At 45.9% G+C, this 24,151-nt stretch overlaps 1 protein-coding gene across 1 annotated transcript; it reads right to left on the minus strand.

Moving 5' to 3' along the window:
- Window positions 1-1,162: 1,162 nt before the first annotated feature.
- On the minus strand, window positions 1,163-23,022 carry frmpd2 (FERM and PDZ domain containing 2). Its single transcript, XM_072667603.1, has 28 exons — window positions 22,982-23,022; window positions 20,008-20,133; window positions 18,563-18,726; window positions 17,889-17,954; window positions 17,614-17,793; window positions 16,584-16,653; window positions 16,418-16,496; window positions 14,845-14,998; window positions 14,612-14,683; window positions 14,259-14,433; window positions 13,971-14,106; window positions 13,122-13,260; window positions 12,825-12,977; window positions 12,296-12,481; window positions 10,952-11,111; window positions 10,066-10,252; window positions 9,579-9,664; window positions 8,330-8,407; window positions 8,124-8,231; window positions 6,520-6,636; window positions 6,208-6,389; window positions 5,585-5,683; window positions 4,538-4,631; window positions 4,305-4,390; window positions 3,295-3,487; window positions 1,571-1,782; window positions 1,356-1,422; window positions 1,163-1,237 (listed from the first exon to the last, which is right to left on the minus strand). The coding sequence occupies exons 2-28, from the start codon at window positions 20,126-20,128 to the stop codon at window positions 1,188-1,190; spliced, it is 3,414 nt and encodes a 1,137-aa protein (XP_072523704.1). The 5' UTR covers window positions 20,129-20,133; window positions 22,982-23,022; the 3' UTR covers window positions 1,163-1,187.
- Window positions 23,023-24,151: the final 1,129 nt, after the last annotated feature.

Here is a 24,151-nt window from a genome sequence, read left to right on the forward strand (position 1 = left end):
GTGTGTATGTGTGTGTGTGTGTGTGTGTGTGTGGTTCGAGTGTGAAAAGGTCACTGACGCTTGTCTACCTGCTGTGTGATTTGCTGGCGTGGGCAGCAGGTGAGCAGGTTGATTTGGCAGAGTTGGCGTGAGCTCCTAAAACTGGCCACGGATTAGACCAGACGAGGAGGTCACGAAGTTCACGAAGGTCATGAAGGTCAGGGAGTTTACCAAGATTACTCCTGGAAAGCAGACGGAGATTACCGAGCCTGTGTGTACATGTGCTGAGACCTTACGTCACTCACACACACACACACACACACCTCCATCTCCTGCAAACGTGTCGTCTTAAATGATTACGCAGCCTCTACATCTACATCAGTCACTGGTCAAACTGCTTAGGTCCCGCCTTTTTACTGATACTATTGGTCAAACTGCTTAGGTCCCGCCTAAAACTGAAACTATTTCATATCTAAGTGATTTAATTTAGAGAATATCACCTGCCCTGTAATGAGTGCCTCCGTCCACTGGGGGGCCCTCTCAACGTGCAGTAATCTCCTCAGAGTGCCGCTTTCCACAGATATGAGCTGGGCACCTCTCTCAGAGCTTCATGCTGTCAATGATAAAACATGTGGTCAGCACCTTCATTACTGAGCTACGGTCAGTTAAAGGGCACATATCTCCTTAATCAGACCTGATATGTAAATGAGCTCTGTTCTGATTGGTTGCCATGTATTGTGCCTCATCCAGAAAGCAGTCCAGACACAAACACTTTTTATAACTTCAGCATAGATGGGCGGAGCTAAACTGCTGTGGCCAGATGCTATCTGAATGGGTGGGGCTAAACTGCTGTAGGCTGAAAGGGTGGGGCTAAACTGCTGTAGGCTGAATGGGTGGGGCTAAACTGCTGTAGGCTGAAAGGGTGGGGCTAAACTGCTGTAGGCTGAATGGGTGGGGTTAAACTGCTGTAGGCTAAATGGGTGGGGCTAAACTGTTGTAGGCTGAATGGGCGGGGCTAAACTGCTGTAGGCTGAATGGGCGGGGCTAAACTGCTGTAGGCTGAATGGTCAAGAAAAAGCAAGAGTGTACCATTCCCTGTGGAGGACCCCCTAAGTCCCACCGTTCTAGGCTCCTCTGGAACCGTCACTCCCATTGGTGATGGTCTGGAGCCCTCATCTGATTGGCCATGTGACCAGATGCTTCGGTCCTCAGCTGCAGGTCAGTTGGCCTATTTTCTCAGATATGGGGGGCAGAGTTCCTTCAGAGGGGACAAACAAAGCAGAACGTCAGATGATCTCCATCAGATGATCTCCATCAGATGATCTCCATCAGATGACCGGCTAAAACACTGACGCTGATGGAGGAACCAGGCTTACCTGCAGCAGGCCGACAAATCACCAGCTTGACCTCTGGGGTTGAACCCTTCAGCAGATGCAGCACGCGCTGTGGAGGGCAGGTTAAAGGGGTTATAGACCCTCCTTCACAGGCCGTTTAAGGTGCTGCACCTTGACGACCGCTATATGCAAATGACCTGTGCTCTGAGTGGCTCAGTGTTCAAAACATGGTTGCTATGGTAACAAATATCCGGTACCTGATAGGACAGCCCCTTCAGTGATTCACCATTAACAGCCAGGATCACGTCTCCCTCCCGGATCAGTCCGCTCTCCTCGGCTGCCTGGCCCGGAAACAGGGTCTTCACCCGGACCACAGTGCCGCAGTCCAGAGACGTGTCCAGTTCAGCGATCAGGAAGCTGAAGCCCAGGCCGCTCAGTCGCTTCCGCAGCGTCACCTCCAGGGTGTTGTCTGGTGGAGCGGAGATGTAGTGTGTACTGGTGTACTGGTGTAGTGGTGTAGTGGTATACTGGTGTAGTGGTGTACTGGTGTAGTGGTGTACTGGTGTAGTGGTGTAGTGGTTTACTGGTGTAGTGGTGTACTGGTATACTGATGTAGTGGTGTACTGGTGTACTGGTTTACTGGTGTACTGGTATACTGGTGTAGTGGTGTACTGGTGTAGTGGTGTACTGGTATACTGGTGTAGTGGTGTACTGGTGTACTGGTTTACTGGTGTACTGGTATACTGGTGTAGTGGTGTACTGGTGTAGTGGTGTACTGGTATACTGGTGTAGTGGTGTACTGGTGTAGTGGTGTACTGGTGTACTGGTTTACTGGTGTACTGGTGTACTGGTATACTGGTGTAGTGGTGTACTGGTGTACTGGTTTACTGGTGTACTGGTGTAGTGGTATACTGGTGTAGTGGTGTACTGGTGTACTGGTGTACTGTGTACTGGTATACTGGTGTAGTGGTGTAGTGGTGTACTGGTGTAGTGGTGTACTGGTATACTGGTGTAGTGGTGTACTGGTGTAGTGGTGTACTGGTGTAGTGGTTTACTGGTGTACTGGTATACTGGTTTACTGGTGTACTGGTGTAGTGGTATACTGGTGTAGTGGTGTACTGGTGTAGTGGTGTACTGGTTTACTGGTGTACTGGTGTACTGGTATACTGGTGTAGTGGTGTACTGGTGTAGTGGTGTACTGGTATACTGGTGTAGTGGTGTACTGGTGTACTGGTGTAGTGGTATACTGGTGTAGTGGTGTACTGGTGTAGTGGTGTACTGGTTTACTGGTGTACTGGTATACTGGTGTAGTGGTGTACTGGTATACTGGTGTACTGGTGCAGTGGTGTACTGGTGTACTGGTGTAGTGGTGTACTGTGTACTGGTATACTGGTGTACTGGTATACTGGTGTAGTGGTATACTGGTGTAGTGGTGTACTGGTATACTGGTATACTGGTGTAGTGGTGTACTGGTGTAGTGGTGTACTGGTTTACTGGTATACTGGTGTAGTGGTGTACTGGTATACTGGTGTACTGGTATACTGGTGTGCTGGTGTACTGTGTACTGGTATACTGGTGTAGTGGTGTAGTGGTGTACTGGTGTACTGGTGTAGTGGAGTACTGGTGTACTGTGTACTGGTGTACTGGTGTAGTGGTATACTGGTGTAGTGGTGTACTGGTGTAATGGTGTACTGTGTACTGGTATACTGGTGTACTGGTGTACTGGTGTACTGGTATACTGGTGTAGTGGTGTACTGTGTACTGGTATACTGGTGTACTGGTGTACTGGTATACTGGTGTAGTGGTGTACTGTGTACTGGTATACTGGTGTACTGGTGTACTGGTGTACTGGTATACTGGTGTAGTGGTGTACTGTGTACTGGTATACTGGTGTACTGGTGTACTGGTAGAGTGCTGCACTGGTACCCAATATTGCTAACTCATTAGCGTCATTAATGCTAACACAACGCCTCCTCTTTACCTTCAGACACAAAGCTGTAATCGTTGGGCCTAATGGCGAAGGGCGTTGTCATGGTAATGGCCGGACAGCTGTTGTTCCTGAACTGTGTTGTCATGGTGACGGGGGTCAGCATGAGTTTGTCCCGGGGTTCGGGACTCGGAGAGCTTCGGATCGTCACAGGACTGCCGTCCCGCTCCAGCACCAAACTCACCACCTGCAACAGCCGAGCAGCCAAATGTACAATACACCCGCGCTACACCCTCTGATACTCACGCTCTACACCCACGCTACACACTCTGATACACATCCGCTACACCCTCTGATACTCATGCTCTACACCCACGCTACACCCTCTGAGACACATCCGCTACACATGCACTACACCCACTGGTACTCACACACTAAACCCATGCTACACCCTCTGATACACATCCGCTACACCCTCTGATACACATCCGCTACACCCGCACTACACCCACTGGTACTCACACACTAAACCCATGCTACACCCTCTGATACACATCCGCTACACCCTCTGATACACATCCGCTACACCCGCGCTACACCCACTGGTACTCACACACTAAACCCATGCTACACCCTCTGATACACATCTGCTACACCTGCGCTACACCCACTGATACACCTGCGCTCCACCCTGTGATACACATTCACTACACCCGCGCTACACCCTGTGATACACATTCACTACACCCGCGCTACACCCACTGATATTCATGCACTACACACACTACACCCTCTGATACAAACCCACTACACCCATGCTACACCCTCTGATACACATCCGTTACACCTGTGCTACACCCACTGATACTCACTCATTACACACATACGTGTAGTATGTGTGTAATGAGTGACACATCCGCTACACCTGCGCTACACATGCGCTACACTCACTACACCCCCACTACATCCACTGATACTCACGCACTACACACACGCTACACCCTCTGAAACACATCCGTTACATCCGCTTTAACCCCACCCATGTGTGTGTGTGGTAAGCTCACCTCCCCTGTCTTGTTGAGGCACTCAGCAGCCTGCTGATTTGAGCATCCCTGTAATCTGGTCCCGTGCACTTCCAAAATCCTGTCCCCTGTCTCACACACACACACACACACACACACACACACACACACACACACACACAGCTATGCCGCTGTCTCAGTGTTGTATCCTTCACTTGCTGAACCTCTGAGCGGGCTCGGCTTCACAGCACTCTCTAATAACTCTGAGTTCATACCTGACTGTATGCGTCCGTCTTGGTCTGCTGCCCCCCCAGGAATCAGGCTCTTCACAAAAATCCCCCCAGACTGCAGCCCTGCGTTCAGCCCACCCTTCAACACACACATTCACACATCAGCTGCTGTGTTCAGCACTCAGCACCGGCCACTTTATCAGAAACCCCTACCTTGTGCTTCCACTCACTGGCCACTTTATCAGAAACCCCTACCTTGTGCTTCCACTCACTGGCCACTTTATCAGAAACCCCTACCTTGTGCTTCCACATACTGGCCACTTTATTAGAAACCCCTACCTTGTGCTTTCACTCACTGGCCACTTTATTAGAAACCCCTACCTTGTGCTTTCACTCACTGGCCACTTTATTAGAAACCCCTACCTTGTGCTTTCACTCACTGGCCACTTTATTAGAAACCCCTACCTTGTGCTTTCACTCACTGGCCACTTTATTAGAAACCCCTACCTTGTGCTTTCACTCACTGGCCACTTTATTAGAAACCCCTACCTTGTGCTTTCACTCACTGGCCACTATATTTCAGCAGATGTCTCACCAGTAGGTTCTGACTCCTGAGTCCTCTGACCTGCTGAGCTGATTACCCTGAGGTCAGAGATTACGCTGACCTGTTGGCTCAGTGGGATCCTCTCCGGCGCTGCTGTGGGAAGTTTCCTACGGCCAAGTGAACTCAGCAAGTCTGTTCTTTCTAAGGACAGGGTAATGTGCCAAAATCTGCATTATGGGCCACTTTATTGGAAACATTTACCTTGTACTTTTACACTGGCCACTTTATTGGAAACCCCTACCTTGTCCTTTTACACTGGCCACTTTATTAGAAACCCCTACCTTGTCCTTTTACACTGGCCACTTTATTAGAAACCCCTACCTTGTACTTTTACACTGGCCACTTTATTGGAAACCCCTACCATGTACTTTTACACTGGCCACTTTATTAGAAATGCCTACCTTGTACATCTACACTGGCCATTTTATTGGAAACATTTACCTTGTACTTTTACACTGGCCACTTTATTGGAAACGTCACACACTTACAGCTATGCTGATTCCCAGATTGCCAGAATCCTTCCTCAGCTGCACACTGAACTCCTCTGGTCTCAGACTGATTAGAGACACTGACCTGGAGTAATCGTCCTAACACACACACACACACACACACACACAGATAAACACACACACAGCTCTTTGAAGTCATCATTATCATTAATGTATCTCAGAGTTAAGGTTAATGTTCTAGCTCCGTTGCTAAGTGGTTGCCATTCTGCAAGTGGTTGCTATAGTGTTGCTAGAGGAATACTATGCTGCAACAAGTGGTTGCTATGTTGTTGCTAAGCAGTTGCTGTGGCATCCCAGATGGTTACTATTTAGTTGATAGGTGTCTGCTAAGCAGTTACTATGGTCTCCCAGGTGGTTGCTATGTACTTGCTAGGTGGTTGCCATGCTGTTGCTAAGCAGTTGCTTAGCTTTAGCACATAGTTGTCAGGATATTGCTTATATTATACGTTTTGATTAGTGGTTGCTGTGCTATTGAAGGTGGTTGCTATAGTATCCTGACGGTTGTTAGGATGTTGCTATGCTAGGTGATACCACTGGCTCTGTAACACATTCCCAGTGGTGTGTGTGTGTGTGTGTGTGTGTGTGTGAGTGTGTGTGTGTACTTGAGCATTGAGGATGCGCACGTCAGGTACGTGCAGTCTGCTCCCAGCCTTCGGCGTCATCATGATCGTCACCAGCTCATCCAGCCCGTCCTCTGCCCGACTGTCCGTCCGGCTGTCTGCCCGCAGTGTGGTCTGAGACTCGTAGCTCCTCTCCGCCAGGCCGCTGATGGGCTTCCTCGCCGCTGGGACAGAAATCAGATCAGCAGGAGCTCAAAATATGCAACAATTAATATAAATAACAATTAATTAATATTAAAAAGTAAATGTTTGATAAACTCTCACTGTAGCAGCTACTGCAGTTACTGTCGGTACCTTTGGACTGGGAGATGATGAGCTCCACCTGGTCGGGGCTGTTCTGCATGATTTCTGCTGCTTCACTGAAGGTCACTCCCTCCAGACTGGTCTGATTCAGAGAGATCAAGCGGCCACCTGCAAGACCACAGGAGGGCGCTGTTTCTACACACATATTTAAATTGCCAGGCAGCTGCAACCTACAGTAGTTTAGCTCCAACCATTCAGTCTACATCAGTTCAGCTCCACCTATTCAGCCTACAACAGTTTAACCCCACCCTTTCAGTCTAGGGAAGTTTAGCTCCACCCATTCAGCCTACAGCAGTTTAGCTCCACTTATTTAGCCTACAGCAGTTTAACCCCACCTATTCAGTCTAGAGCAGTTTAGCTCCACCCATTCAGTCTAGGGCAGTTTAGGCCCACCCATTCAGTCTACAACAGTTTAGCCCCACCTATTTAGTCTACAACAGTTTAGCCCCACCCATTTAGTGTACAGCAGTTTAGCTCCACCCATTCAGTCTACAGCTGTTTAGCCCCACCCATTCAGTCTACAGCAGGTCAGCTCCACTTATTCAGCCTACAGCAGTTTAACCCCACCCATTCAGCCTACAGCAGTTTAGCCCCACCCTTTCAGCCTACAACAGTTTAACCCCACCTATTCAGTCTAGAGCAGTTTTGCCCCACCCTATCAGTCTAGGGCAGTTTAGGCCCACCCATTCAGTCTACAGCTGATTAGCCCCTCCCATTCAGTCTACAGCAGTTTAGCCCCTCCCATTCAGCCTACAGCAAGTTAGCCCCACCAATTTAGTGTACAGCAGTTTAGCCCCACCCATTTAGTCTACAGCTGATTAGCTCCTCCCATTCAGTCTCCAACAGTTTAGTCCCACCCATTTAGTGTACAGCAGTTTAGCCCCACCTATTTAGTCTACAACAGTTTAGCCCCACCCATTTAGTGTACAGCAGTTTAGCTCCACCCATTCAGTCTACAGCTGTTTAGCCCCACCCATTCAGTCTACAGCAGGTCAGCTCCACTTATTCAGCCTACAGCAGTTTAACCCCACCCATTCAGCCTACAGCAGTTTAGCCCCACCCTTTCAGCCTACAACAGTTTAACCCCACCTATTCAGTCTAGAGCAGTTTTGCCCCACCCTATCAGTCTAGGGCAGTTTAGGCCCACCCATTCAGTCTACAGCTGATTAGCCCCTCCCATTCAGTCTACAGCAGTTTAGCCCCTCCCATTCAGCCTACAGCAAGTTAGCCCCACCAATTTAGTGTACAGCAGTTTAGCCCCACCCATTTAGTCTACAGCTGATTAGCTCCTCCCATTCAGTCTCCAACAGTTTAGTCCCACCCATTTAGTGTACAGCAGTTTAGCCCCACCTTTTCAGTCTACAACACTTTAGCCCCACCCATTCATTATAAAGTTAAAAGTGTTTTAGCCCAAACTGATCTTTGAATGAGGCAAAACTCAGGACTGCAGAGCTGATTTACATATTTCATATATCAGTCTTGTTATATTAAATGTCATGTGATGTAGCTTTAAAGACTGGAGAGTGGTGCAGATGCAGAGTTTAGGAAGGTGGAGGTGAAGTCAGCGAGTGTTTGGCGTAAAGTCCAGGGTGGACCTGGTCTGATGCGTCCGTCTCTGTCCGCTGGTCCTCCTGGCACGACAGAGGCAATGAAGATCCCCAGGTCCAGACGGCCGGTGCTGTCTTCTCCGATGATTACGATACCTCACATCAAAACACAAACACACAGAGTCACCCGAGGAGCTGATCCCTCTCCTGAGGTTCAGCTTAGACTGCTTAAAGAAGAGTTTCAGCTTCCTTACCGAGGCCTAGTTTAGGATCCTTCTTCAAACTCACGCAGATGATTTCCCTCTCAGGAGCTCTGGGACTGGTTGGAGTATCTTTAAGTGGACGTAAAAGAAACCTTTGATATATGAAGTGGTTCACATTCCCGTACCAAGATTACCGAACTGCTAGAGCAGAACCAGACAGTTCGTCTGGACTTTCTAGATTTTCTAGCACAGCTTAAGCAATTTTTTGGTGGTTGCTATGGAATTCCTGTTGGTTGCTAGGGTGTTTTTAGGTGGTTGCTATGGTACCTCTGGTGGTTACTAGGGTGTTGTCCCAGGCAGTTGTTGTGATAGGGTGATAGATTAGGGTGTTGCTGAGTGGTACTGTGGTATCTCAGTTGGTTGCCAAGCAAGCTTGATAAGCTGTTGCTACAATAATCCACATGGTCCACATCCACATCACTGGTGCTTATTAGAGTGTTGCTGGGGAGTTTCTAGGGTGTTGCCAGTCCCTATGATGTTCCAAGTGGTTGCTGGTGTGTTGCTAAATGGTAACTGTGGTATCTCTGGTAGTTCCTGGGGTGTTGCTGGGTAGTTGTTGTTGTTAATATAGGGTTTGCTATGGGGTTGCCAGATGCTGTTCCAAGTGTCTGCCTTGGTGTTCCCAAATGGTTGCTATGGTATCCCAAAGTGTTAGTCAAAGTGTTGCTAAGCTGTTGCTATAAGTAATCCAGATGGTTCTTATCTGTTGCTGGGTAGCTGCTATGGATCTCTCTGGGTCTCTCTGGAGTGTTGCTAGGCAGTTGCTGCCAGAGATGGTTACTATGGTATTCCAGACTGGGTACTGTAGTATCTCTAGTTGGGGTGTTGCTAAGCAGTCCCTATGATGTTCCAGATGGTTGCTAGAGTGTTGCTAAATGGTTACTGTGGTATCTCTGGTAGTTCCTGGGGTGTTGCTGGGTAGCTGCTGTTGTACATTTGGGGTTTGCTATGGGGTGCCTTTGATATTTTCAAGTGCTTCTGTGGTATCACAGTCAGCTGTCAGGGTGCTGATAAGCAGTTGCTATGATAATCCTATATGGTTCCTATGTGTTGATAGGTGGTTGTTGTGGTATCCCAGATGGTGTTCAAAAGTCAAAAGTCCGCCATACGCAATCAAGTGGTTGCTATGGTGTACCAGGTGGTTCCTAGATTACTGCTAGGTGGTAAGTTTGGGAGCTATGAGGCTAACGTAGCTTATCTTATACAAAATACAATTCTAATAAAACTTATCTGGGCTTACCTCTTACACCCGATGACAAAGAAGGAACATCCGAGCCTCGCTTCTGAGATCCAGCGGCAAACCTCTGGAAAACTGGACTCGTGGCACTGGGACAATTATGTTCGTAAAATGATAAGTTATTATTCTTCTTTATTTAGCCATAGTTTTTATTTTTGATTTTAGGGCTGTTTTGCTAAAATAACAATCGTTTTGTATCTAAAACAAAGTAGTCCCTAAAGAAAACTGTATTAGTTCTGAGATTCTCCACTATTTTACCTTTATCACCATCATCATCATCATCATTCCATATAAAACTCAGAACACTCATGTAGCTTCACTGGGGGGTTTGGATAGTAAATAAAATAGTGGCTATATCTGTGTTGTAGTCATGGCGACAGACACCTGGCTCAAATCACAGTCTCTGAATAAACGTTTCTCAAACACTGAGTTCTGCGGGAACTTCGGGAGTTTCTGGAATTCCCCTTTAGGCCCTGCTTGGCGCCCTCACCTGGACTGCTCCAGTAAGTCTCTCTGCTGTTTGATCCGGGTCTCTATGCGGTTGGCGATGTCATCACACAGCTTGCTCATGGGGTCCTGGTGGGCAGCATTGAGCCTGCTATTGTTCAACACACCCTCCAAGCAGGAGATGTTGTTCTGGGCCCGGCACACGGACGAATACTGCACAATACTCTCCTCTGGAAGGACAGAAGAACATCTGCTGTTACTGATCTTACTGTCCTTTACCTTCTCCACCAGTCAGCATTACACCTGCCAGGTATTCCAGGTGGTTGCTATGGTATCCAAGTTGGCTGCTGTAGGGTTGGTAGGTTGTTGCTACACTGTTCCATCAGTCTGCAATACACCTGTCCGGTATTCCAGGTGCTTGCGATGAAGTTTCTAGGCAGTTGCTATACTGTTGCTAAGCAGTTGTTATGGCATCCCTGTTGGTTCCTGTAGGATGGGTAGTTTCTATGCTGTTCAATCACCCGGCATTACACCTGTCAGATGTTCCAGGTACTTGCTATGGAGTTGCTAGGCTGTCTATACTGTTGCTAAGCGGTATGCTTGGTATCCTACGTGGTCCCTGTAAGGTTGATAGGCAATTGCTATGTTGTTCCATTAATAGGCATTACACCAGTCAGGTATTTCAGGTTGTATCTATGCTGTTGCTAAGCAGTAGCTATGTTATCCCAGGTGGTCCCTGTGGGGTTGATAGGTGGTTGCTGTGCTGTTCCAAGAAGTTGCTTTACTGTTAAGCTGTTGCTTTGATATGCTGGATAGCTACTATAAGGTTGCTAGGCGGTTGCTGTGATATCCTAGGTGGATGCTATGGGGTTGAAGTCGTGTTGACGAGTAGAGTTTTGTCTACGAGAGAAGAACCTGGATGGACTTGCCTGAGGCCAGGCTGTGGCTGAGCTGGCGGGAGCTCATCTCCTTGTGGAACTTGTGCTGAGCTGTGCAGAGGCTACAGAGGTAGCGGGCGACTCTAGACTTCTCCATGAGGAAGGTGTGCTTCTTCTTACTGACGCTGCTCTCGATCACAAACTTACGCCTCTGAGGACCAACAACCAGGCGGTCAGTCAGTAGGGGCTCAGTTTGCGGCCGTATATCGTTGCATATTTGGCTGTCGGGACAAAACCTATCCAGTGCTAATTGGTGGGGCATAAGCGTTCAATACTTGTTAGCTACATTAATCGTGTAGCTCCAGTGCTAATTGGTGGGGTATAAGCTTTTATTACCTGTTAGCTACATTAGCCTTGTAGTGCCAGTGCTAATTAGTGGGGTATAAGCTTCTATTACTTGTTAACTTAGTAGCTCCAGTGCTAATTGGTGGGGTATAAGATTCTATTACTTGTTAGCTACATTATACTCGTAGCTCCAGTGCTAATTGGTGGGGCATTAGTTTTCACTACTTGTTAACTTAGTAGCTCCAGTGCTAATTGGTGGGGTATAAGATTCTATTACTTGTTAGCTACATTATACTCATAGCTCCAGTGCTAATTGGTGGGGTATAAGCTTTCATTACCTGTTAGCTACATTAGCCTTGTAGTGCCAGTGCTAATTAGTGGGGTATAAGCTTCTATTACTTGTTAACTTAGTAGCTCCAGTGCTAATTGGTGGGGCATAAGCTTTCAATACTTGTTAACTTAGTAGCTCCAGTGCTAATTGGTGGGGCATAAGCTTTCAATACTTGTTAACTTAGTAGCTCCAGTGCTAATTGGTGGGGTATAAGATTCTATCACTTGTTAGCTACATTATCCTCATAGCTCCAGTGCTAATTGGTGGGGTATAAGCTTTCATTACCTGTTAGCTACATTAGCATTGTAGGGTCAGTGCTAATTAGTGGGGTATAAGCTTCTATTACTTGTTAGCTACATTAGCCTCAAAGTTCCAGTGCTAACTGGTGTGGTATAAGCTTCCATTACTTCCATTACTCATAATTGGTGGGGTATAAGTTTCTAATAATCGTTAGCTACATAAGTATTTTAGCTAAAGTGCTAATTGGTGGGATTTGAGTCTCCATTACTTGCTAGCTACAATAGCTTTGTAGCTCCAGTGCTAATTGTTAGCTACATTCGTGCTGTAGCTGAAGTGGTCATTGATAGGGTTTACGTTTCCATTACTTCTTAGCTACATTAGCCTCATAGCTCCAGTGCTAATTGGTGGGGTATATCTTGTCTCCATGAAGCACAGTGCGGTCATCATCATTTGAACTGTTTGTATTGTTGAAGACTTACGGCTGCGGAGATGTTGGCAGTCTCTCTCCAGTGGAACCTCAGGCTGGCGGAACGGGAGTTGTTTTTAACTTCGTACACGATGACGCCTTTGGCGCAGACCCCCAGGACCAGCTCTGCTGTGAGGGGCTTCTTCTCGCAGGCCACGCGGTGGAACAGCACCCCGTACTCCGGAAGCTGCTGGATGGCCTGCAGAGAAGGTACACTGATTAACACTGGATCTACAGTGTATGTCCAAATGTTTGTGGACACCCCTTATAATGAATGCAGGATCAAGCTTTTTAATACCCTTGATTTTAGCAGAAACAGTGCAGGTGTCCCAATACTTTTGTCGATATAGTTTATTTGCTATGATATAGCCTCATATAACAAGAAATGGAAGCTTTCCTGGAGCTACCATGCTTCTACTGCTGTATAAAGGATGGACGAGGCTTTGGTTCTTGTTGGATGCGCTGTGTTTTTTTGTGTTTTTTGTTTGGATCAGCAAGAGCTTATTGTTGTTTTTATTCAGTCAGAGAATTTAAAAGATCACCTTAAGGAACTCCAGCTCAGACTCCTCTGCGACCATGCTGGCGTTGTTGGCGTGCAGCCGCAGCAGCTCGTCTTTCAGGCAAGGCAAGGCCATCTTCTCCAGCATGCTCCTAGAGACGTAGTGCTCAGGGCGATAGTAGTTCTTCCCATAAACCTTAACCGAAGACACATCACTGTACATGCTGTTCTCAGAGAAGGCCTGAAACTACACCTCTCTAATTGTAGTGGATTTCTGTTCAGTAGAATAGCCTGAGAGCAGGGAACTGAGAAGCACCACCCCTAATTAGCATGGCGCTACCTCTGGCATGCAGTCCCCAAACTCCGCTTGAAGGGCCAGGGCGGCGAGCACCAGGCCGGTCCCCACGTTACAGAGCGGCCGGTCCTCCAGGATGTCCCTCCTCAGCTGAAGGTAGTACTGGTGTCGAGTGAGCTTATGTCTGCCGGAGGAATAAAAACAGTTTAGCCCCGCCCATTCAGCCTACAGCAGTGTAACCCCGCCCATTCAGCCTAAAGCAGTTTAGCCCCGCCCATTCCGCCTACAGCAGTTTAACTCCGCCCATTCAGCCTAAAGCAGTTTAGCCCCGCCCATTCAGCCTACAGCAGTTTAGCCCTGCCCATTCCACCAACAGCAGTTTAGCCCCACCCATTCAACCTATTGCAGTTTAGCCCCACCCATTCAGCCTACAGAAATTTAGCCCCACCCATTCAGCCTTCAGCAGTTTAGCCCTGTCCATTCCACCAACAGCAGTTTAGCCCCACCCATTCAACCTATTGCAGTTTAGCCCCACCCATTCAGCCTACAGAAATTTAGCCCCACCCATTCAGCCTTCAGCAGTTTAGCCCTGTCCATTCCACCAACAGCAGTTTAGCCCCACCCATTCAACCTATTGCAGTTTAGCCCCACCCATTCAGCCTACAGCAGTTTAGCCCTGCCTATTCAGCCTACAGCAGTTTAGCCCCACCCATTCAGCCTTCAGCAGTTTAGCCCCACCCATTCAGCCTACAGCAATTTACCCCCACCCACTGCATCTATAGCATTTCAGCACTACTCATTCAGTTTACAGCTCTTTAACTCCACCCGTTCAGCCTACAGCAGTTTAGCCCCACCCATGTAGCCTACAGCCTTTTGAGATGGGAGGAGCCTTACAGAAGGAGAGTGATGTCACTGACGAAAAACTTGATGCGGAAGTGGAGGAGGAATGTGGAGGCGGGGGCTGTCTTCCAGCTTTCCGGAGCCACTTTGGAGATTTTGGTTTCGTTGTCGAGAAAGAAGAACTCGTTATCTGGAGAAACAGGAGATTCAGTCGGACCTCGGTAACACAGAACACAGCCGCCTCTGCTGGTTTTACTGGTCTGATGGTGCTGGACCAGTAGAGCGTGCTGTAGAACGGCTGTTAAAAAGGCACCAAAGCTGGAAACCAGCGACACCCGTTACCGTCACTGTAGGCCAGGCCGAAGTAAAAGTGCTCCACCAAGTTGGAGTGGGCGACGATCATGTCGAACACATCTCCTCCTCTGGACTTCACATCACACTTGACCAGGATGACCTGTCCATTTGGCATAACCACCTTCAGATCCCTTTGGGCGGAACATGACTTCCCTTTCTTCGACTGGAGAGAGAGGGAGAGCGGGAGAGGGAGGTGGAGCGATAGACGTGGAGAACGAAATAATTACGAAACAGGATTGCAGAGATCCAGATGGCATCAGGCTGGACGGTGTTGGCACGCAGCATCTCGGTCCTGGCTCCACCGTGCCACACCAGCTGACCCTTAATGATATTAGACTCACCACAATGGAATTGGGCAGCTCCAGGATAACCAGAGGCTCATCCAGCATTCTGACGAACTCTGGGCCCAAGTCCTGCCAAGAGAGACTGCCAAGGTCACACCTCCCAGGGACGGTGATGGGACCCTGGGGTTACCATGACTACAACATTACTATATGGTTCTGAATACTGTAGAAACCCTGTTAAGAGTGCGGTGCGAATCAGACGGTTGTAAATGGACTGGAGGTGGGCTTACCTTCAGCTTCCTCTCGCTGAGGCTGAGCGAGGAGCCAAACGACTGTTCAGGTCTGGAGTTAAGCTGCTGCCGTCTGCCGAGGTTCGGACTGCGGCTCAGCCACGTGCCGTCGCTGCTGCTGCTGGCACCGCTGGGATTGGAGCCCTGGCAGCTTCTAGGAAATGAAGAGAGCGAGTCGGACTGCTGAGGTCATCATTCCCTAACCCTCGGACCGTCTGCAGCCTCAGGCCACATGTGCCAATGATGAAGGTATTACCTGGAGCACCAGAGCAACCAGCAAGCAACACCCTGGAAACAACTAGAGATGCCATAGCAAGTATCTAACCGCCATCTAGCCGCATCCTAGAAAACACTTGGGACATCACCGCCACCACATAGCAACCACCCAGCAGCCACCTAGCAACACCATAGCAACCATCTACATCTTCTCAAACACCTGGAACATCACAGCAACCGCCTGACAGCATAACAAACACATAGCACCCCCATAGCAGCCACTGGGGACTCCGTAGCAAGAACCTAGCAGCACCATAACAACCTAGCAACGGCCTATAAAACACTCTGGGGCATCACAGACACCACCTAACCCCACTGCGTCCATGTCTAACAGCAGAGCAACCACCTAGCAACCCCATAGAAGCCACTGGGAATTCTATAGCAACCAATTAGCAACACCATAGCAATCATCTAGCTACACATATGCTTACACATATCTGGGACATCATAGCTAGAACAGCTAGCAACCCAGACACAACATGACAAGACGTCTAGGACACCCTGACAAAAACATATCGACACCATAGCAATCCCTTGTAACAGCATAGCAAACACCCAGCAACCCCATAGCAGCCACTGGGAATTCGATAGCAACCACTTAGCATCCAGTTGAAAGAGAATGGTACCCACCTAGCAACAGTCTCTAAAACACTCTGGGGCATCACAGCCACCACCTAACACCACTGCGTTCATTTCTAATAGCAGAGCAACCCCATAGCCGCCACTGGGAATTCTATGGCAACCACTTAGCAACAGCACTTAGCACCCAGTTGGAACAGAATAACAAACATCTAGCAACATCCTTTCAAATACTTGGGGCATCAGAGCAATTGCCTAGCAACTCTAAAGTGACCACTTGTGACAGCATAGCAGCCACCTAGCAACACCATACCAGCCACTGGGGATTCCACAACAAGACTACAGCAACTACAGCAAATAGCTGGAACAGCATGGCAACCACCTAGAAACACCATAGCAATCACTGAGAATTCCATAGTAACCACATAGCAACATCACAGCAACCACTTGCAACAGCAGCGTAACCACCTATAAATATGCTTACGCATATCTGGGACATCATAGCAAGAACGTAGCAACACCATAGCAACCACTTGTAACAGCATAGCAAACACCTAGCAACCCCATAGCAACCATTGGGGGTTCGTCATCAGAGCAATCATCTAACAACACCATTGCGACCATTTATAACGGCATGGCAACCACGTAGCAATCCCATAGCAAGTACCGTAATTCATCGCAAGAACGTAGCAACACCATAGCGACCACCTCCACTTACCTGTTCGTCTCAGCTGGGAAACTGAGTGATGGTGAGCCGTTCCCTTTTGGAGCCCAGGTGGAATTCTGACTGGAGCTTCCTGAAGCAAACAGGAGACGTAAGGTTCTGTCCCGTCTTACACTTCATCCCAAAAACCCAAACCATCACGAGAGAACCGATGTCCTACCTCGCAGCCTGTCTCTAACCAGCTGACTTCGATCTGTTAGCAGAGCAGCGTTACCCAGAGCGTTCTCGACCTGCAGAACATCCGCTCCATCAGTTCCACACAAACACACCTCGTCTTCACTGTCAGACTAGAACCTTAGAAACCACCAGCTGAGAACAATCAAAACACATGGTTCTAGATAACCTTACCCAATCAGAATCGCTCCCAGTGGTGGAGAATAGAACCTCATTGCTCCGGTGCTAATTGGTGGGATATACACTATCATTACTTTTCAGCTACATTAGCATCATAGCTTCAGTGCTAACTGATTGGGTGTAAGCTTCCATTACTTGCTGGCTATATTAGCTCTGTAGCTCAAGAGCTAATTGGTGGGATGTACACCATCATTGTCTTTCAGCTACATTAGCTTATAATTACATAAGCTGTAATTATATTTAGCGTCATAAGCCTCATAGCTTGAGTGCTAACTGGTGGGGTACAATCTTCCATTTCTTGTTAGCTAAATTAGCTTTGTAGCCCCAGTGCTAATTAGTGGGGGATAAGCTTCCATTTCTTGTTAGCAATGTTAGCCTTGTAGCTTTAGTGCTAATTGGTGGAATAGAAGCTTTCATTTCTAGTTAGCAATGTTAGCCTTGTAGCTTTAGTGCTAATTGGTGGATTATAAGCTTTCATTTCTTGTTAGCAATGTTTCGCCTTGTAGCTTTAGTGCTAATTGGTGGATTATAAGCTTTCATTTCTTGTTAGCAATGTTAGCCTTGTAGCTTTAGTGCTAATTGGTGGATTATAAGTTTCCATTTCTTTGTGGCTACAATAGCTCTGTTGCTCCAGCGCTAACTGGTCGGGTGTCAGTTTCCATTATGTGTTAGCTACATTAGCCTCATATCTTGTGTGCTAATTGGTGGGGCAACCACTTCCATTGCTTGTTAGCTACATTAGCCCTATAGCTCCAGTGCTAATCCTAAAAATGGAACATGTCTTGGTTGATTGACTACGTGTGGGGGAGAGAGGGGGGGTTAACTGGGTGATGTACTGGGTCTTGCAGGACGTCCTGGGCCAGCTGCATGATGACTGTGTCTGGGGGAGGGAGGAGAGCGTTCTTGTGGTGCTGCTCACTCTCCTCCAGCACGGCCAGCAGCTCCGGGCGTCTGTGGGCTGCCTCTTCACACATCTTCAGCAGAAGGCCGTTCAGGTGGTTGCTGAGCTGGACGGGCTGCAGGACGAGGGAGCATTACAAGCAGCTGTGGGAGTCTTCCTCACTTTTTCACACAGAGAACACGTCACCTAGACTAGCTGTAGTTTCCTCACCTGGTTCTGAGCAAGCTGATAATCTACAGTCCAGTAGAGCGCCATTCCCAGAGAGAAAACCACCATCTAGAACCAGCAAAGAACAAAACCGTCGGTTCTTTGGGCTCATTCAGCCTTCAAAGGGTTAGCCCCACCCATTTAGCCTACAGCAGTTTAGCTCCACCCATTCAGCCTACAGCAGTTTAGCTCCACCCATTCAGCCTACAGCAGTTTAGCTCCAACCATTCAGCCTACAGCAGTTCAGCCCCACTCATTCAGCCTATAGCACATTAGCCCCGCCCATTTAGCCTATAGCAGTTCAGCCCCACCCATTCAACCTACAACAGTTAGCCCCGCCCATTCAGCATATAGCACGTTAGCCCCGCCCATTCAGCATATAGCACGTTAGCCCTGCCCATTCAGCCTACAGCAGTTTAGCCCCACCCATTCAGCCTACAGCAGTTCAGCCCCACCCATTCAGCCTACAACAGTTCAGCCCCACCCATTCAGCCTACAGCAGTTCAGCCCCACCCACTCAGCCTACAGCAGTTCAGCCCCACCCACTCAGCCTACAGCAGTTCAGCCCCACCCACTCAGCCTACAGCAGTTTAGCCCGGTTAGTCACGGTCAGTAATCTCCCTCTCCTCTCTGATCACATCTCATGGCCAGCAGCTCATGTCCAGAGGGCAGCTCACCTTTTCCACGTCCTGCCTGCTGGAGGATGGGCGAGCCAGCATCATCTCCGGAGAAGTGAAGGAAGCCACGTCCTCAGAGCGGCTGCAGGTCTTGAAGGCGACGCTGCCGCTGGGCGAGAGCAGCATGGAGCCGGGGCTGATTATACTGCACGGGTTAACCGGACCTAGGGGGGAGGAGAAGGGGCGGGAATATTCTAAATCAATCAGTGAGTATCAAAGGTAACCATCTCATAGGCTGACCCAAAGTTACCCATTATACCCTACACAGACTGTATGTGTGTCCATATGTCAGTACATTGCTCTCAAATTACATAAATAATATTCTAATATTCATTTCCTAGTAGCATAATTCATAGCGGAAATGGAAGAATTCATAGTAGACACTGAGTCATTGATAGTGGATATGAAGTAATCCATGGTAGTTACTGAATCATTTGTATTGGACACTGAAAAATTCGTAGTGGATCCTGAATCATTCATAGTCAATTCTGAAAAAAACATAGTGGATACTGAATTATTCATAGTGGATACTGAATTATTCATAGTGGATGCCCAATCATTTATAATGGATTCTGGTCATTGATAGTGGATACAGAATAATCCATAATGGTTACTAATAATTTGTAGTTGATAATCATAGTGGATGCTGAATAATTCTCTGTGAACATGGAACAATTCATCATAGATACTGAATAATTCATAATGGATGCTGAATAATTCATGGTGGATGCTGAATAATTCATAGTGGATACAAATAGATCATAGTGGATGCTGAATCATTCTCTGTAAACATGGAACAATTCATTGTAGATACTGAATAATTCATAGTAGATACTGAATAATTCATAGTGGATGCTGAATAATTCATAGTGGATGCTGAATAATTCACTGTGGATGCAGAATAATTCATGGATAGTAGATATTGAATAATTCATAGTGGGCACTAAATCATTCATAGTTGATACAAAATAATTCATACTGGATTCTGAAGAATTTTGTCATGGATGCTGAATAATTCATAGTGGATATGGAATAATTCAAATTAGATAGTGTATAAAGCATAGCAGCACTAAAACCAGCTCTCATTTATTTTTTTCTCATTTACAACTCACCCTCCTTTTCTCTCACAGCTTAAACAGTGTATTTGTTACTGTGCCTTTAACACTGATATATGTAAATGAGATCTCTTCTGATTAGCTGCTCTAAATTGGACCACATTTAATAAGGAATCTGGACTGACACATTCCTTTTAACTTCAAAGTGAGTGGGCAGAGCTGAACAGATGTGTTTACCCCCCTGAATAAACTCTTCTCACAGACTGAGCTATACAGAGAATTCTGAAGCTCCATGTGCTTTAAGGTGAGTGTGGTTAATTGGTGAGGTATGAGCTCTTATTAATTATTAGTTACATTTGTTTAGTATTGATGCAGTAATGATCTGTGTACCTTTGCTGAAGATGCCCATCAGTGCTTCTGCTGCTCCCAGCAGGAGAGCCCACACCTCGTCCTCCTCCAGAGGGGCTCGCCGTGACTCCAGCACCTCCGCCAGGGTCACGAACGTGCTCATGCTGCCTGTCAGGAACAACCACAGACCACCTCAGTGCTAACATATGCTAATCCGCTAGGAGTAAATAATTCACTCTGCGAAATGTCACTGTAACCTATAAGGCCATGTGACCTCTTTCAAACATGCTGCATCTTGTGTATTCGATGGTAACCGAGTAGCACAGCAACGCACAGTGGTATTTAGGGGTGTGTGATAATGCCGAAATCATATCTCCGTCAGCAGATATTTGCGTTTTCGTCTCTCTGTGATGCTGATCTAGGTGGGTTTAGCTCACACACAAGATAACCTTACCCAGTCAGAAAATGATGGAGGGATACATGCTGCCTTTAGGGTGTAATGCGGGAAAAAGTAGTCCCTAAAGAAAACTGTATCATCACCCTAAAGAAAACCATCATCATCATCATGCCATATAAAGCTCAGGAGACACGTGTATTCAAACTGGTGGAATTAGATAGTTCATAAAATATGGGCTATATCTGTGTTGTCGTCATGGTGACCGACGCCTGGTTCCATTCACCAGCGCTGGCTGTAAAAAAATCGGAGTGGGTAAGTTTCTCCACAGTGAAGCACAGTTTCAAACCAAAGCCGACTCTGAATAAACTCTTCTCAAACACTGAGCTGAAACAGGATGTTCCCTTTGATCATCTGTGAGAATCTGCATAGAAATCCTGTATCAGTTCCTCTGGCGATACTCAATTACAGCAACAGAAAGAGGCAAATCTACTTTGAAGCAGATGGAAACTCTCTATTCCCACAAAACAAGAGTGCCTTAGTGGTAAATAGCTTCCCTTTCTTTTTCCACACCAAGTCAGCGAGTCTTACACATTCGCGCTGGGGCTTGCCTCTGCCGCCATAATTGGCTTTGAGTCTTAATGCTCAGCCGGCGAGGCTAAAAGGGCAGATTTGTTCTAATGTGGTTCTGCTGGGGCTTTCTCTCCCCCGTCTTGCTCTCAGAGTGCGCAGAAAAGAAGAGGCAACTTTAACAGCATCAGCAAGACCTACTTAAGACTATCAAAATAATATCTGCTAACTGTTGCGCTTACTGACATTTATGTAGTGTGTATTGAGACTGGAAAAGGAGCTGATATTAAGTATATAAGTATATATATATATATATATATATATATATATGTATATGCTGTCACTATGTATGTGCTAGTTCTACATTGCTAGATTTAGATTCATTCATGCTAAGCAGCTAACAGAGAGTGATTTATACTCTTAACTTTACATGAGTGCATGTGTCACCATATTTGGATGACAAAAAATAACAAGTGTGACCACATCTCGATGTTTGGAGTGTTCGTCTACACGAGCATTATCACTATTTCTGAGGGAATTTTAACTCGTTAGCTCATAAACACACACATGCAGCCTCATTCAACCAGTGGAACCTTCCTGACTAGAACAGTTTATATTAACTGGACTGGTCTTTCGCTAGAACTTTACCTACATTTGTGTCTAATTGTGTTAATTTGACTAGTCTTTAGCTAGAACTTTAGCTATATGTGTGTGTCATTGTTTTATTATTTGGTCTAGTTTTTAGCTAGAACTATATGTGTGCCTCATTGATTTATTATTTGGACTAGTTGTTAGCTAGAACATTAACTAAATGTGTGCCTCTTTGTTTTATTATTTGGACTAGGCTTTATGTAGAACTTTAACTTAATTTGTGCATAATTGTTTTTATAATTTGGTCTAGTCTTTAGCTAGAACTTTACCTAAATGTGTGACTAATTGTGTTATTATTTGGACTAGTCTTTAGCTAGAACTTTAGCTATATGTGTGCTTCATTGTTTTATTATTTGGTTTAGTCTTTAGCTAGAACTTTAGCTGAATTTATACAACATTGTTTTTATCATTTGGCCAAGACTTTAGCTAGAACTTTAGCTTAATGTGTGCCTCATTGTTTTATTATTTGGACTAGTCTTTAGCTAGAACTTTAGCTTAATGTGTGCCTCATTGTTGTATTATTTGGACTAGTCTTTAGCTAGAACTTTAGCTTAATGTGTGCCTCATTGTTGTATTATTTGGACTAGTCTTTAGCTAGAACTTTAGCTAAATTTGTGTATCTTGATCATAAATCTGAGATATTTTATCATTTAGCTAAATGCTTATCATTTGAACAGCTGGATTAATGTCATATTCAGTTTCATTTAGCTTCAATATTAGTGAGAACATAAACTAAAGCTGTGTGTCATTGGATATTGTTTTCATTTTGCCTGGTCTTTAGCTAGAACATTAGATGTATGAGTGTTCATGTGTATTGTTAATGTATCTTGCCAACATGATGCGCAGAAAGAAGTCAATGGTACACATTAAATTATTACCTATACCGTTAGCGTTAACAATTATAATTATTATATTTAGCTCCAGCATTATTTTACACTTAACCATGCTCATATCTGAATTGCCCACCAGCTGTTCATTTATTTAAAATGTCTATTTTCTGTATTTATGTGTATATATTTGTATATATTTTGTTTTATTTTTTTTTTTTTAATTAATTTAACATGGCTATAAGTTGTTTGGATAAGCAGTGTCTGTTAAATGCTATAAATGTAAATGTAAATAAAGGTCAAACCACAACTGACATCGACTCTGCGCTCAAGATTGAACATTAACAGCCCTAAAATGTTCCTCCATAAGTAACAGAGGCAGACAGACAGATTTCGATGTAAGAAGAGGCTGGAACAGGCTTAATTATGCGCATATGTATTAGGTATGATTCAGTCTGCCGGAATATTGCAGTGAATGAGATGCAAATCTGTTCCTCATTCCTGCATCAGAGATTCTCTGTACAGTCCCTGATCCTGTAGCTCTGCCTCGACTCGGAGGAAGAAAACTTCTTACCTTGTTACATCCGAGTGAGCGGTTCTCCTCTGCGGGTTCTCCTGGAAGGCTGAGATTCAACACTAATCCTCTCAAGCATCCTACTCAGCTATTCTCACCTACAGTCTACGAGCTGTGTCGCTTAAAAACGAAGCCAGTTTCGCTGATTTTCGCCTCCAGTTCACTCTGCATGCCTCGGTACGGTTCCCTCATTGCCTGACTATTCTGTCGTATTGCAAAAGACACATCTCATCCATTCTGCATTTCCACTTCAGAGGCCCTATTCTTAGTCGTCGGCCATAAGACCTCAATTGGATTATGAGAATGATGTGCCAACTCTGTGTGCAGCCAATCAGGGAGAGTTCTCTACCTGCTAATCTGGTCAACTGGGAAAGGGGAGTGACACCTCCCACAGATCCCACCACTGCACCTTGACCTCAGAGGTGAAGAGAGAGCAGAGCAATTAGACTTAAGTGAAACTATTGGTATCATATCCCAATCTAACTCAATTAAAGAGCTGAAACTGTACTATAGTGAAAGTATGGTACTGTATCTCAATCTAACTCAATTAAAGATCTGAAACTGTACTATAGTGAAAGTATGGTACTGTATCTCAATCTAACTCAATTAAAGAGCTGAAACTGTACTATAGTGAAAGTATGGTACTGTATCTCAATCTAACTCAATTAAAGAGCTGAAACTGTACTATAGTGAAAGTATGGTACTGTATCTCAATCTAACTCAATTAAAGAGCTGAAACTGTACTATAGTGAAAGTATGGTACTGTATCCCAATCTAACTCAATTAAAGATCTGAAACTGTACTATAGTGAAAGTATGGTACTGTATCTCAATCTAACTCAATTAAAGAGCTGAAACTGTACTATAGTGAAAGTATGGTACTGTATCTCAATCTAACTCAATTAAAAGAGCTGAAACTGTACTATAGTGAAAGTATGGTACTGTATCCCAATCTAACTCAATTAAAGAGCTGAAACTGTACTATAGTGAAAGTATGGTACTGTATCCCAATCTAACTCAATTAAAGAGCTGAAACTGTACTATAGTGAAAGTATGGTACTGTATCTCAATCTAACTCAATTAAAAGAGCTGAAACTGTACTATAGTGAAAGTATGGTACTGTATCCCAATCTAACTCAATTAAAGAGCTGAAACTGTACTATAGTGAAAG

The sequence above is a fragment of the Salminus brasiliensis genome, chromosome 22 (assembly GCF_030463535.1).
Source record: "Salminus brasiliensis chromosome 22, fSalBra1.hap2, whole genome shotgun sequence".
Classification (NCBI taxonomy): domain Eukaryota; kingdom Metazoa; phylum Chordata; class Actinopteri; order Characiformes; family Bryconidae; genus Salminus; species Salminus brasiliensis.

Bases quoted from the DNA above. Each gene is read 5' to 3' on its own strand.
- frmpd2 (XM_072667603.1), bottom strand. From the start codon at position 20,128: ATGAGCACGTTCGTGACCCTGGCGGAGGTGCTGGAGTCACGGCGAGCC. The intron at 17,955-18,562 runs GTGAGCTGCCCT...TGCTGGTTCTAG, and splicing joins GCAGGCAGGACGTGGAAAAG to ATGGTGGTTTTCTCTCTGGG. The intron at 14,684-14,844 runs GTAAGCCCACCT...CTCTCTTGGCAG, and splicing joins TCAGCGAGAGGAAGCTGAAG to GACTTGGGCCCAGAGTTCGT.